Genomic DNA, 15,439 nt, shown 5'->3' on the forward strand with positions numbered 1-15,439 from the left:
ACCTTCATGAGTGAGGAAGCCTGAGATAACGACTGTCGGGTTTGTGGCCAGATGATGGAGAAGGCACGCACCAGCTCATCAACAGCAGGCACACCGGCGAAAACTAGGAGTGGAGGAGGAGAATGGAGATGAAGTCCGTAGACAACAAAAAAGGGAGATGACCTCATGGACTCAGAATCCTTATGATTATATGAGAATTCAGCCCAGGGAAGAAGGTCGACCCAATCGTCTTGGCAAGCTGAAACAAAATGATGAAGATAAGTCACAAGAATTTGATTAACGCTCTCCACCTGACCGTTGGACTGAGGGTGGTAAGCAGGGGAAAAAAGAAGGCCACTTTGGCCTCAGAAAGCCAAGACTTAGGATTAGAAGTCTTTTTTGTGAGAGCCACAATTGCAGCAACCAAGGAAGAAAAATGTGGGATACATTGATGATAATAGTTAGCGAATCCCAGAAAGCGTTGAATAGCACGTAGGCCAGAAGGACGAGGTCAATCCAATACCGCAGACAATTTTTCTGGATCCTTCTGCAGGCCTTGATGAGAGACTATGAAACGGAAGACTAGATTTCTCAAATTGGCATTTTTCCAGTTTGGCATAGAGATGATTCTTCCGTAGACGCTGAAGAACAAGACGAGCATGAGTACTATGTTCCTCTAAGTTGGTAGAGAAGATCAGAATGTCATCTAGATAGACGACAACACAGGTGTAAAAAGGGTCACTGAAGATATCATTGACAAACTATTGAAAAACGGCTGGAGCATTGCAGAGACCAAAAGGCATTACGAGATACTCAAAATGTCCATCATGAGTATTGAATGCTATTTTCCATTCATCTCCCTTGTGGATACAAATGAGGTTGTATGCTCCTCGTAAGTCCAACTTGGAGAAGACCTTGGAACTGCAGAGACGATAAAAAAGTTCTGAGATGAGAGGTAGTGGGTAACGATTCTTGACCGTGATTTTGTTAAGTTCCCTGTAATCAATGCATGGACGGAGTGCGCCATCCTTCTTCCCTACAAAGAAAAAAACAGCTCCAGCAGGAGAAGAGGACTTACGGATAAATCCCTTTTGGAGATTCTCCTGGATATACTCAACCATGGCTTTGGTCTCAGGAACCGATAAAGGGTAAATCCTTCCACGAGGAGGAGTGGTACCAGGCTATAGGGCAGTCGTAAGGACGATGTGGATGCAGAGACTCAGCCTGCTTCTTACAGAATACGTCAGAAAAATCTTGTTAAGGTGACGGCAGGCCAGGTAAAGGAGGAAGACAAGAAACAACTTTAGGCTCCAGGCTTTACTCCAATCCAGATGCAGAGAATGACGTCGTAGCCAGGAAAGGCCAAGTAGAAGCTCAGAAGTACAGTGTGGCAGTACATAGAATTCAATCTTTTCTTTATGCAACACCTCCACTTGCATGATGAGAGATTCGGTACGGAAGTGCTCAGTACAGTCCAGATTTTGTCCATTAACAGAGGAGATGAACAAAGGTTTGGCAAGCCGAGTAACAGGAAGATGATATTTGTGGACCAAAGAAGCATCAATAAAGTCACCTGCTGATCCAGAATCGAAAAATGTTGTAGTGCTGAAGGATGACTTGGCAGAAGCAAAGACTTAAGCGAGGAGAGGTAGTATTCACACCTAGGGATGCCTCTCCCACAAACCCTAGGTACGAGTGTGTCCCGGATACTGTGGACGAACTGTACAGTCCTTGAGGAAGTGCTCCGGGCTAGCACAATACAACCACAAATTCTCACTGCAACGTCGAGATCTCTCTAGTGGAGTCAAGCGAGATCAATCCACTTGCATAGCCTCTTCAGCAGGAGGCACAGGAGATTGAAGAGATGGATGTTGGAACACAGGAGCCAAGTGAGGCAATCGCTGGGTACGAGCAGGTTCCCTCTCCAAGCGTAGTTCTTCCTGCCTTTCGGCAAAACGCACATCAATACATGTAGCAAGATGGATCAATTCACACAAGAAAGACAGAGGATCTCGGGCAGCGAGGGCATCTTTAATTCTGCTAGACAATCCTTTTTTGAAAGTAGCACACAAGGCCTCATTGTTCCATGCCAACTCAGAAGCCAGAGTGCAGAATTGAACTGCGTAGTGACCAACAAAGGAGTTCCCCTGGCTGAGATTCAGTAGAGCCATCTCGGCAGAAGAAGCACGTGCGGGTTACCCAAAGACATTGTGAAATTCGTCCAGAAACGCTGTCAAGTTGGAAGTACCCAGGTCCCCATGGTCCCAAAGAGGAGTAGCCTAGACCAAGGCTTTTTTGAATAGCAGACTGACCACAAAGGCCACATTAGCTCGTTCTGTAGGAAATTGGTCAGACATGATCTCCAGATGCATGGAGCACTGTGTAACGGATTCTCTACACAGCTTAGGATCACCGTCATACTTGGAGGGTAGTGGTAGGAGCCAGAAGACGCAACTGGAACAGGAGGAGATGCTGGGGCAGGTTGCTGCTGCTGTTGTTGTTGCTGCATAGCTAGACGTTGTTGCATCATTGCAGACAATTGAGTGAGCTGCCACGCCTGTCGGGCCAACTGCTTCAACCGTTGCACCACAATGGAGGGAAGATCCGCAAGTCTGGTTTTCACCAGAGCCCGCCTCAAAGCGGGATGAACTTGCTGCAGCAGGCGGCACCCAGGTTGCTACCCCTGGCACGGCTCGACCACAGAGGAAATTTGAGGCACAGGTAGGAAACGACAACTCGTGATCAGGATAGCAGAAGGTCAGGGCAGGCGGCACAGTAGCAAGGCATAATCGTAGCAGGAGGTCAGTAGGCAGGCCGCAAAGGAGCAAGGTAAGGTCACAGAACAATGGGTACGATACATAGCAAGGCAATACTCAGAAATGCTTTCTCTCAGGCACTATGGCAACAAAGATCCAGCAGGGAAGTGTGGGAGGTGGAGGAACTTATAACTAAGCCACAGATATTCACTTAATTATTGGGGTACTGGCCCTTTAGATGTCCAAGCTCTGGCGCACGCGTGCCCTAGGGGGCAGGGACATGCGCACCAGAGCAGAGAGGCAGAGGAGGAGGCAGGAGAAGCACTAGGTAAGTGACGGACTGGGATTCGCATGCGAGCGCATCCCGCGATGCAAATACCAGCCCCGCTAGCATCAGGAGGTGACGGGACCATGCGCTCATGGCCAGCGTGTGTGGCCGGAGCACTGGACATAACACGGACACATGACCTGAAGAGGTTTTTTTTTTACTTTCTTTCTCTTTTGTGTTTTATAGTCTATAATTAAGTGTTTACGATGAAATGCGTCAGATCTGACGCTCCACGTGGCTGTGTAATTTAGCCTTTAATTAAAAATGAGTGCCCCAATGACCATATATCTTTACTGTGCAAGTAAATACATACAATAGCATTTTATATATAACAATTTAGGAGAAGGCTACATTAGTAATAATTTCCCATTCCTAATATATATTTTTTGTAATAGTAGTATTTTAAGTAGTATTTTTAATAGCATTTTAAGCATTTTGTTGAATTGCTGTGGAGCACTGCTGTGGAGTATTAACATGCATTACACAGCTAAAATAAATCTTGTTTTTTTTCTCAGTGAAAAAAAGAGTGTGGCCCAAGCACAAATACATTTGTGATGAAATTGCCCAATGCAGAAAAAACTTGGACCGCCATGTTATATAGTTATACCTCATATTGTAAATTATAGCCTAAGTAATGTTATTTAAGCATATGGAAACTTTGCTTTACAAAATGTGAAACATTTTGAAGCAAAAAATGACTAAAGACAGGGTCCATCTGATAGGCCTACAGGCTCCTCAGCAGTTTGTTTATCCAGTACTAACCACCATAATGTGGTCTGGAAGGTTTTATCTTGACAAAAGAATACAGTACCAGTCCATGGGCCAGTGGTGTACATAGTAGAAAGGGGGCCCCATAGCAAATATTGCTTTAGGCCTCCTATAATACATCTTTTTTTGCCCCCAGGACAGAAATGTCATGTATTTATTTCCCCTTGCTCTCAGAGACCAATTGATCTTGTAATACCTTTGTAATGTCCATTTATTTGATTTTGTATTTTTTTGTTTAGATTTTTTGACTTTTTGCAATATAGCTATATGGCCCGCCGGGAAAACTTGCGATTATCTGCTCGGGCCGGCCAGAGCAGGTAAAAACTAATTTAAATACTGAAAGTCAGTGTTTCCCAACCAGGGTGCCTCCAGTTGTTGTAAAACTACAACTCCCAGCATGCCCGGACCGGCAAAGGCTGTGCAGGCATGTTGGTAGTTGTAGTTTCACAACAGCTGAAGGCACCCTGGTAGAAAAACACTGAGCTAAGTAAAATTGCACAGGGAGAAAAAAAAAAAAAAAACTTCTGCTCATCTACTCCAGGTCCCTGCAGATGCGTTTCCCTCCGTGCGGTGCAATGTCTCTTCTCTTCACCATTCAACTGGTAGGACCTTTCCCTTTTCAGTCAATCACTGGCCGCAGCGGTGTCACGTGTCATTCCAGTTATTGGCTGATGGGGAAAGATCTTTTTCGGAAGCAAACACAGGAGTTCCTGGGTTCGGTGGGATCCAGTGTATTGCCGCAGTGCAAAACGTGGCGGGGGGAAGTATGCTCACACACGTGTTTGAGGTGAGATGAACTGTACTACGGTCCTTCAGCTGCTGCTCGTTAGTTAACATACAGAAGGTGGATTATTTTGCAAGGACATCCCACTTCTGAGGAAATTGCTTTGAGCAACGGAACATATGGAGCATGGGCTGATTATTATTCCACTCTCCACACTGCACGGACCGTTATTCAGACACAGGTTTTTATGATAGGATGGACCTGATGCACATACTGCTAGCGTTCACCTAGGTGCTTCCTAATTCATTATTTTGAGTCTTGATGTTGTATGTGATGGCTAATCAATAAAACGTCCAATTGCTTTACATTATTCTAGTCATAATTCTTGCGTGTGCATGTGCAATACAGTTTGTGGTGAGTCTTTCCTTTTTACGGGGGGGGGGGGGGGAATGTGACATGTGGGGGAATGTGACGGGGGGAATGTGATATGGGGGGAATGTGACAGGGGAGAGAATGTCACATGGGGGGGTGAGATGTGATATGGGGGAGAATGTGACATGGGGGGAATGTGACAAGGGGGGAGAATGTGACAAGGGCGGGATGTGACAAGGGGGGGGGGAGAATGTGACGGGGTGGGAATATGACATAGGGGGAGAATGTGAAATGGGGGGAGAATGTGACGGGTGGGAATATGACATAGGGGGAGAATGTGAAATGGGGGGAGAATGTGACATGGGGAGAAAATGGGACATGAGAGGGAGAATGTGACATGGGGGGAGTATGTGACATGGGGGAGAATGTGACATGGGGGTGAGATGTGATATGGAGGGAGAATATGACGGGGAAGAATGTGCCAAGGGGGGGAGAAAGTGACAAGGGAGGAATGTGACATGGGGGAGAATGTGACATGGGGAGAATGTGATGGGGGGAATGTGACAAGGCGGGGATGTGACGGGGGAATGTGATGGGGAAGAATGTGACAAGGGGGGGAATGTGACGGGGGGTGTGGCAGGGGGAGGGGGAATGTGATATGGGGGGGGAATGTGGGGAATGTGACAGGAGGGAGAATATGACAGGGCGAGGGCGGAATGTAAAAGGGGGAGAATGTGGCAGGAGGAGGGGTAATGTGAGAGGGGGGGAGAATGTGGCAGGGGAGGAGGAAATGTGATATGTGGGGAGAATGTGGGGAATGTGACGGGTGGTGAGATGTGACATGGGGGCAGAATGTTGCAGGAGGAGGGGGGAATGTGAAATAGGAGAAAATGTGATGGGAGAAGATGTGACCATGAGGGGAGAATGTGACAGGGGGGAGATGGGACATGTGAAATGGGCAGTGGGCATAAAATGGGTGGATAGTTGTAAAATGGAGGAGATTTGACATAAAATGGCGGGATTTCACCATTTATTTATTATATCGCATCGCATATCAAAATCGCAATTTTTAGGCCCATAATCGCAATTGCACATTTTCCCCATATTGTGCACCCCTAGTATTTACACACTAGTTTGTTCTGAGCAGTTTGCTATTCTCCCTGGATAGGGAATAGTTAATGCACTGAACGAATGAGAACTTAGGTGTGTCTATTTTAACTAGAGTTCTCCTGCATTCTAGCTGCTGGGTATTTGGTTCAATAATGCTACAATGATGTTTGTTTGTGCAATATACTTCCAAGTCTGCTTGAGCGCTTGTGCACTTTGTATTTATCTTGTGATATTTTATCTGAGTTTTAGCCATGGTTAAATAGTCTTGTTTATTGTAGATTTTAGTCTGTGTTATTTGTCGGTTTTTAGGATGTATGTCTGTTCTGCTTAGTCTGTGTACACACTGTGAGAATCCTGTCCTGTTCCTCCACATAATGGAGTTTGGTTTTGTATTTTTCCTGTCTTGTATGTTGAATTATATCCTTTTTTGAATCTTGAGAAATATCCTGTCTAGTATCCTGACCAGTGTTCCTCTAGGTTGTAGAGTTTCGTTTTCTTGTATCCGTTTTTATGAAGTTTCATGTATTATATTTCTGTTTCTTACTGGGTCAGCATCCGGATCACACGGTGGAGTGTGCCCACTGGCCAGTAGTCTAGTTGGCTTTATTATAATGGCTACTCCTTTTGTGGAGTGGGGTGTCCAGTTTGTTTGTTCTGTGTCCCAGTGTGAACAGTGTCCTATGTTACCTGATCTGTGTATTGTATTAGCTTTCAGTTAGTGTTGGGTGCGAATATTCGTATTTCGAATTTTTAAGTGTGAATATTGCAAATTTACAAATATTTCAAAAATATTCGCTATATATTCAAAATTACGAAAAGTAACTTTTTCCGCATATGCACATATTCGCATGTGTGAATATTCGCATATTCCTTCTTTTCACTTGTGGGCCAATTAGAATGATGCAAATACACTTGTCAGAGGTTATCAACAACATCCCTAGCAACCAATAGTAAAGTTGCCCACCCCCTCACTGTTTTCTTCCTCGAATACGCGAATATGCGAATATAACGAATATGCAAACTTCGCGAATATAGGACAAATATTTGTCTATATTTTCGCTAAATTCGAATATCGGCAATGCTGCACATCACTACTTTCAGTTCTTCTGTTTATCCCCTTCATCTCCTGGATTCTACTGTATACTCATACCATGCCTAGTCTTGTTCATTTTATCATATTTGCCATTTATCTGATTCTGGTTTGTGAACTGTTTGTTTATACACTATATTCTGCCTGTTTGTATTTGTATCCTGTTTGGGATATCTGGTTGTCTGGTAGTTTTCCGTTTCTGTTTCTGGCCTGTTAACGACTATGTATGTTATTTGTTTTTAAGCCACTGTACTATAGCACAGGGAGGGACCGGCTCCAAGCTGTCGATTCACTGCTTAGGGTGTTTGGGCAAGTAGGCAGGAAGAGTTTTGAGGGTCAGTTAAGGGCTCACTCTCCCTGTCCCCCCAGTCAGTTATGACAACCTTCCTCCATTAATCTGATGATAATGCAGTTCTCTGAAGAGAGAAGAACTGCACTGTTTCTTACCAATAGAAACTGGTGTGGGACCAATCAGAATGGGGCTCCCTCACTCCAAGGGCCCCATAGCAGCCACAGTGCATGCCACTGTGGTACGGTAATTGCGCATGTTCATCATTTCTATAATATCACTTTTTTGAGAATACAAGTTTACTGTATATGTCATATTTACATGAATTCTAAAGAATATGTACAGCAATATTTGATTATGAATTTTAATTTTCCAGGCAGATCCAGAAGATTTTAAAAATATAAGAATGAAATTTCAAAGGGATACTGGAGGAAATCTTGGTGGCAAACCTATGTTGCAGGCTAAACCTGGACCTAAGCCTGCTATACCTGCAAAACCAACTATACAGCCAAATAGTGAGCGTTGTTTTCAGAAACCTGTACCCAAAGCTTTATCCTCACCAGATCTAGCAGTCTCCCCAAAAAGTGACCCTTTGAAAGCTGCAGGAAGCTCATTATGTTCACATGAAAGCTTCTCATATCGAAGAAACTCAAGAATTCTTCCTGAAACTTTGGTTGATAAACCTTCAGTTCCACTAAATAAACCTACTGTTCCAAAACTGTCTGCAAACAGTCCACTTAACAAAAATAGTGGAAATCCCTCACTGCATTTTTCACAAGTCAAGAGGCCACCAATCGAATATTCCAACAAACCCAGGTTAAAACTTCTGCCAAGTGAAGCTGTACTTGGAGTAAGACCAAAGAAACCTGCTCGGCCTCCTATTGTAGATCTTGAAAAATTCCAAGAACCAAAAGAAGCTGATGATTACGATGACTATATGATAATGAGAAGTTTCTTAGGTATGAATTTTTTATTTAGTTTTGCTGCATTTATTTTTTTTTACATAAAATGAAATGTCTGCCAGCCTTTAAGTTCCCTAAGCAGTACTGTTGTGAAAAATAAGGTTTTGACATGTTATACAGCTGTGTTAAAAGTTTTGATCGGTCTGGGTTCCCTCACTGAATGCTGAATAAAGTGTGCAGCAACGCACTTCACACCATGGCTTGGCACTCATTCTAGTGAAAGATTCATTGTAGTCTATGGAGCCTGTCATCTGATGGATTGAGTGCTGACACGGGGAGTGAAGTGTGCTACCCTGTGCTTCATCTAGCAATCAGTGGGGTCTCGGGACTGAGATCTAAACAAATTAGCCTGGATGCGATGTATCAAGTACCAGCTTTAAAAATCAGACCTACACTCCAGCTTGTTCGTAATGATGTTTGCTTTTTCCCTAATAGGATCTAACTCTTTCTTTATATTTATTTTACAGACTCCAAACAACAAAAAACACGATTAACCACTTCTCAGTCTCAGCCTAACCTCACAACCTGTTTTCCAACACATTCTGTTAGAAATTCATTTGGGTGAGTGCCTGTTTATCAAGTTTAGTATGTTAAAACAAATATTTATTAGTTTCATAGAAAACTTGTATTTTAGTAGCTATTTAACAATGCTTTTATCGAAAGGATAGGGGATAACATGTCTGATCGCAGGTGGTCCGGCCGGGGTGGGGGGGGGGGGGGTGGGTTTCGAGCAGCTAGACCCCCCGTGATCAGACATGCTAACCCCTATGCTTTGGATAGGAGATAACAACATGTCTAGGGGCAGAGTACCCCTTTAAATGCTCTTAAAAGACAATCTGCTGGTCATTAATCCTTTTTTTTTCCAAGCACAATCTTTGCATCCCTTATTGGTATGCCCCTGCCCCATGGCTCTGTCTGCACTGCGGATGAAGTGCACCCATCTAAGCACACACGTCTAGTTTCCTGGCCCTCTGGCTGCAGGTCATTACGAGAAATTTTTATAGATCCGGCCAGATGTCCAGGAGGCTGTATTTCACAGCGCTTATCTGATTTATTTAATGCTTTTTATCACTGTGTGTGTTTACTTTTGGGTTTTGTTGGTCACAATGACTTTTCAGGGTGCAATGGCCTTTTGGGATGGAGGTCTAAGGGAGTTGTGTGTGGCAATTAGGGTCCACACCTTCCTGCAACCCTGGGTCCCTTTTTAAGGGATGCGAACCAGTTCATGTGCTTGGCTGATACCTGGTTATTTTTCCACTGACAAAGTTGTATTAGGGTTGTATTATGGAGCTAGAAAAAAAAATACAGTATAGGTAAAATAAAAAAAATAAAAAATAAGCGCAACTTTGTGGGGTTTTTTTGAGTTCACAAGTCATTAAAAATGACATGCTAACTTTATGGTGTGGGTCAGTACGATTCCAATTATACAAAACTTGGATAATTTTTTTTTCCATTTTATGGTAAAAAGAAAATAAAAAGTTTGTTCAAAAGCATGTTTAATACCATATTCTGACCTCTAAGGAGTTTTGTTAGTGTTTTTTTTTTTTTTTGTGCCATGATCTGTAGTTTTTATTGGTACCAGTTTTGCATATATTTGACTTTTTGGTCACTTTTTATAATGTTTTTTTTCTGGGACGTGATGTGACCAAAAATTTTGGAGTTTTGAATTTTTTGTGTTTATTTCGTTCACCGAGCAGGACCAGGAATTTAATTATTTAATAGTTCTGACAATTATGGATGCGGTGATACCAAATACAGTATGTGTATTATTATTATTTTTTTTACAGTGTTTTATTTAAAAAATGGGAAAAGGGGATTTATATTTTTATTGGTGGGTGGGTGGTTTACCTGTCTTTTAACACATTTTTGGCCCCCCTAGGGACCTATCATAATCCATCATTAGATGGCTAACATAGATCACTGCATTGATCTATGCTATCTGCGTTCGCTTGCTAAGGGCTGCCTTTAACAATCACAGAGCCAGGAAGGTCCGAGGATCAGAGGTAAGACTCGGTCTTCCTTAGCAACACATCGTCACCTTGGGATTACATCACGGGGGAGATGGGACCACTAGGGAATAGCGACATTTAAAGGGGTTATCCAGGAAAAAACTTTTTTTTATATATATCAACTGGCTCCAGAAAGATAAACAGATTTGTAAATTACTTCTATTAAAAAATCTTAATCTTTTCAGTACTTATGAGCTTCTGAAGTTAAGGTTGTTCTTTTCTGTCTAAGTGCTCTCTGATGACATGTGTCTCGGGAACCGCCCAGTTTAGAATAGGTTTACTATGGGGATTTGCTTCTAAACTGGGTGGTTCCCGAGACAAGTGTCATCAGAGAGCACTTAGACAGAAAAGAACAACCTTAACTTCAGAAGCTCATTAGTACTGAAAGGATTAAGATTTTTTAATAGAAGTCATTTACAAATCTGTTTAACTTTCTGGAGCCAGTTGATATAGATATATATATATATATATATATATATATATATATATATATATATAAAAAGTTTTTCCCTGGAATACCCCTTTAATGTTTAACCCCTTAAGGACCAGAGCGTTTTTTGCAATTCTGACCACTGTCAATTTAAACATTAATAACTCTGGAATGCTTTTAGTTATCATTCTGATTCCGAGATAGTTTTTTCGTGACATATTCTACTTTAACTTAGTGGTAAAATTTTATGGTAACTTGCATCCTTTCTTGGTGAAAAATCCCAAAATTTGATGAAAAAAATGAAAATTTAGCATTTTTCTAACTTTGAAGCTCTCTGCTTGTAAGGAAAATGGATATTCAAAATAAAACATTTTTGGGTTCACATATACAATATGTCTACTTTATATTTGCATCATAAAATTTATGAGTTTTTACTTTTGGAAGACACCAGAGGGCTTCAAAGTTCAGCAGCAATTTGGAAATTTTTCACAAAATTTTCAAACTCGCTATTTTTCATGGACCAGTTCAGGTTTGAAGTGGATTTGAAGGGTCTTCATTTTAGAAATACCCCATAAATGACCCCATTATAAAAACTACACCCCCCAAAGTATTCAAAATGACATTCAATAAGTGTATTAACCCTTTAGGTGTTTCACAGGAATAGCAGAAAAGTGAAGGAGAAAATTCACAATCTTCATTTTTTACACTCGCATGTTCTTGTAGACCCAATTTTTGAATTTTTGCAAGGGGTAAAAAGGAGAAAATTTTTACTTGTATTTGAAACCCAATTTCTCTCGAGTAAGCACATACCTCATATGTCTATGTTAATTGTTCGGCGGGCGCAGTAGAGGGCTCAGAAGGGAAGGAGCGTCAAATGGTTTTTGGGGGGCATGTCACCTTTAGGAAGCCCCTATGGTGCCAGGACAGCAAAAAAAAAACACATGACATACCATTTTGGAAACTAGACCCCTCAGGGAACGTAACAAGGGGTAAAGTGAACCTTAATACCCCACAGGTGATTCACGACTTTTGCATATGTAAAAAAAAAAAAAAAATGTTTTACCTAAAATGCTTGGTTTCCCAAAAATGTTACATTTTTAAAAAGGATAATAGCAGAAAATACCCCCCAAAATTTGAAGCCCAATTTCTCCCGTTTCAGAAAACACCCCATATGGGGGTGAAAAGTGCTCTGCTGGCGCACTACAGGTCTCAGAAGAGAAGGAGTCACATTTGGCTTTTTGAAAGCAAATTTTGCTCTGGGGGCATGCCGCATTTAGGAAGCACCTATGGTGCCAGAGCCGCAAAAAAAAAAACACATGGCATACCATTTTGGAAACCAGACCCCTCGGGGAACGTAAAAAGGGGTAAAGTGAACCTTAATACCCCACAGGTGTTTCACGACTTTTGCATATGTTAAAAAATTTTTTTTTTTTTACCTAAAATGCTTGGTTTCCCAAAATTTTTATATTTTTTAAAAGGGTAATAGCAGAAAATACCCCCCAAAATTTGAAGCTCAATTTCTCCCGATTCAGAAAACACCCCATATGGGGGTGAGAAGTGCTCTGCTGGCACACTACAGGTCTCAGAAGAGGAGGAGTCACATTTGGCTTTTTGAAAGCAAATTATGCTCTGGGGGCATGCCGCATTTAGGAAGCCCCTATGGTGCCAGGACAGAAAAAAAAAACACATGGCATACCATTTTGGAAACTAGACCCCTCTGGGAACGTAACAAGGGGTAATGTGAACCTTAATACCCCACAGGTGATTCACAACTTTTGCATATGTAAAAAAAAAAAAAAAAAAATTTTTACCTAAAATGTTGGTTTCCCAAAAATTTTTGATTTTTAAAAAGGGTAATAGCAGAAAATACCCCCCATAATTTGTAACACAATTTCTCCCGAGTACGGCGATACCCCATATGTGACCCTAAACTGTTGCCTTGAAATACGACAGGGCTCCAAAGTGAGAATGCCATGCGCATTTGAGGCCTAAATTAGGGACTTGCATAGGGGTGGACATAGGGGTATTCTACGCCAGTGATTCCCAAATAGGGTGCCTCCAGCTGTTGTAAAAGTCCCAGCATGCCTGGAAAGTCAGTGGCTGTCTGGTAATACTGGGAGTAGTTGTTTTGCAACAGCTGGAGGCTCCGTTTTGGAAACAGTGGCGTACCAGACGTTTTTCATTTTTATTGGGGAGGGGAGGGGGACTGTGTAGGGGTATGTGTATATGTAGTGTTTTTTACTTTTTATTTTATTTTGTGTTAGTGTAGTGTTTTTAGGGTACAGTCGCACGGGCGGGGGGTTCACAGTAGTTTCTCGCTGGCAGTTTGAGCAGCGGCAGAAAATTTGCCTCAGCTCAAACTTGCAGCCGGATACTTACTGTAATCCTCCGCCCATGTGAGTGTACCCTGTACGTTCACATTGGGGGGGGGAACATCCAGCTGTTGCAAAACTACAACTCCCAGCATGTAGGGTCTATAAGTGCATGCTGAGAGTTGTAGTTTTGCAACAGCTGGAGGCTCCGTTTTGGAAACGGTGGCGTACCAGACGTTTTTCATTTTTCTTGTAGGGGTATGTGTATATGTAGTGTTTTTTGACTTTTTATTTTATTTTGTGTTAGTGTAGTGTAGTGTTTTTAGGGTACAGTCGCACGGGCGGGGGTTCACAGTAGTTTCTCGCTGGCAGCTTGAGCTGCAGCAGAAAATTTGCTGCAGCTCAAACTTGCAGCCGGATACTTACTGTAATCCTCCGCCCATGTGAGTGTACCCAGCTGTTGCAAAACTACAACTCCCAGCATGTACGGTCTATCAGTGCATGCTGGGAGTTGTAGTTTTGCAACAGCTGGAGACACACAGGTTGTGAAACACCGAGTTTGGCAACAAACTCAGTGTTTTGCAACCAGTGTGCCTTCAGCTGTTGCAAAAGCTACAACCCCCAGCATGTACGGACAGCGGAAGGGCATGCTGGGTGTTGTAGTTATGCAACAGCGGGAGGCATACTACTTTGGCTGGGGATGCTGGGGATTGTAGTTATGCAACAGCTGGAGACACACTGGTTTGCTACTTAACTCAGTGTGCCTTCAGCTGTTGCAAAACTACAACTCTCAGCAGTCACCGACAGCCAACGGGCATGCTGGGAGTTGTAGTTATGCAACCAGCAGATGCACCACTACAACTCCCAGCATGCACTTAAGCTGTTTGTGCAAGCTGGGAGTTGTAGTTACACAACAGCTGAAGGTACACTTTTCCATAGAAAGAATGTGCCTCCAGCTGTTGCAAAACCATAAGTCCCAGCATGCCCATAAGTGCATGCTGGGAGTTGTGGTGGTCTGCCTCCTCCTGTTGCATAACTACAGCTCCCAGTATGCCCTTTTTGCATGCTGGGAGCTGTTGCTAAGCAACAGCAGGAGGCTGTCACTCACCTCCTGCTGCTGCTTGATCACCGCACAGGTCAGTCCCGCCGCCGCCGCCGTCGCTCCTGGGGCCCTGATCCCAACATTAACGCCGGGGATCGGGGTCCCCAGCACCAGGGGTGCACGTCCCGCACCCGCTCACGTCCTCCGGAAGAGGGGCGGAGCGGGTGCGGGAGTGACACCCGCAGCAGGCGCCCTGATTGGTCGGCCAGTAATCCGGCTGACGAATCAGGGCGATCGTGAGGTGGCACCAGTGCAACCTCACCCCTGCAGGCTCTGGCTGTTCGGGGCCGTCTCTGGGGGCCATCGCCGACATGGGGGGACATAATGACCCCCCTGGGCGATATGCCGCGATGCCTGCTGAACGATTTCAGCAGGCATCGGGCACCGGCTCCCCTCCGGCTAGCGGCGGGGGGCCGGGAAAGGACAGGACGTACTCCTACGTCCTCGGTCCTTAAGAACTCGGAAACGGGGGCGTAGGAGTACGTCCATTGTCCTTAAGGGGTTAAATGCAGTGATCAGTATAGATCACTGTATGTAACCAGGTAAATGACTGACATCAGAGCAATCTCTGATGTCCGTCATTACCCACAGATGTCAGCTGCTGAAAGCAGCGGCCATCTCGCGATCATAACGTGGATGTGGCCCGTGGGCCCGCCTGCTCATCCGACCCATGACATATGTATGTCGTGGATCAGGAAGGGGTTAAAAGACCTGTCCCACAGATGTTTAATTCTCACTTTTAATTGAGATTGTGGCTTATCTATTAAAACCCCTAGTCTCGTTTTAGGGTTCTTAAAAGAGTCAGGTGTTGACTTGCAGGGATGCTACCTATAATAAATAGTACATGAGAGTAAGCTTCTTTCCCATTGGGAGAAAGCTTGTTTAAATATTCCTTTTGCCAAAATTGCCAGTGGAGCATGACTGGTCTATAGTTCTCCACACACCTTCATACCTTCACTATATAACCTTTCATTACATTTAACCCAAAGTCCACTGATATATGGGGGATTAAATACATTAATCATTTACTCAGTATCACAAATTTCCTGGGCTATGATTTTCATTATTAATAGCTTCCCATTATGTGTGGTTTTTTTAATTAAAAGGAAATGTTCATGCAAATAATGGCTTACAAAATGATTTTTAGTGTACTCATTTCACACTCTTTTTGTAAGTGCTACATACATGTATTTTAAGTACAGGGGAAG

General features: G+C 43.3%; 1 protein-coding gene across 7 annotated transcripts in view; it reads left to right on the forward strand.

Annotated features, from left to right (window-relative positions):
- The window catches only part of LOC130305178 (FYN-binding protein 1-like), a 253,903-nt gene that overhangs the window by 70,613 nt on the left and 167,851 nt on the right, over positions 1-15,439 (forward strand). For all 7 annotated transcript variants that reach the window (XM_056551982.1, XM_056551981.1, XM_056551983.1 and 4 more), the window contains 2 exons: positions 7,793-8,375; positions 8,846-8,939. In XM_056551982.1, the coding sequence (XP_056407957.1) occupies positions 7,793-8,375; positions 8,846-8,939 (677 nt within the window). The remainder of the gene's footprint in view (positions 1-7,792; positions 8,376-8,845; positions 8,940-15,439) is intronic.

Source organism: Hyla sarda, chromosome 1, assembly GCF_029499605.1.
Source record: "Hyla sarda isolate aHylSar1 chromosome 1, aHylSar1.hap1, whole genome shotgun sequence".
In the NCBI taxonomy this organism is placed as follows: domain Eukaryota; kingdom Metazoa; phylum Chordata; class Amphibia; order Anura; family Hylidae; genus Hyla; species Hyla sarda.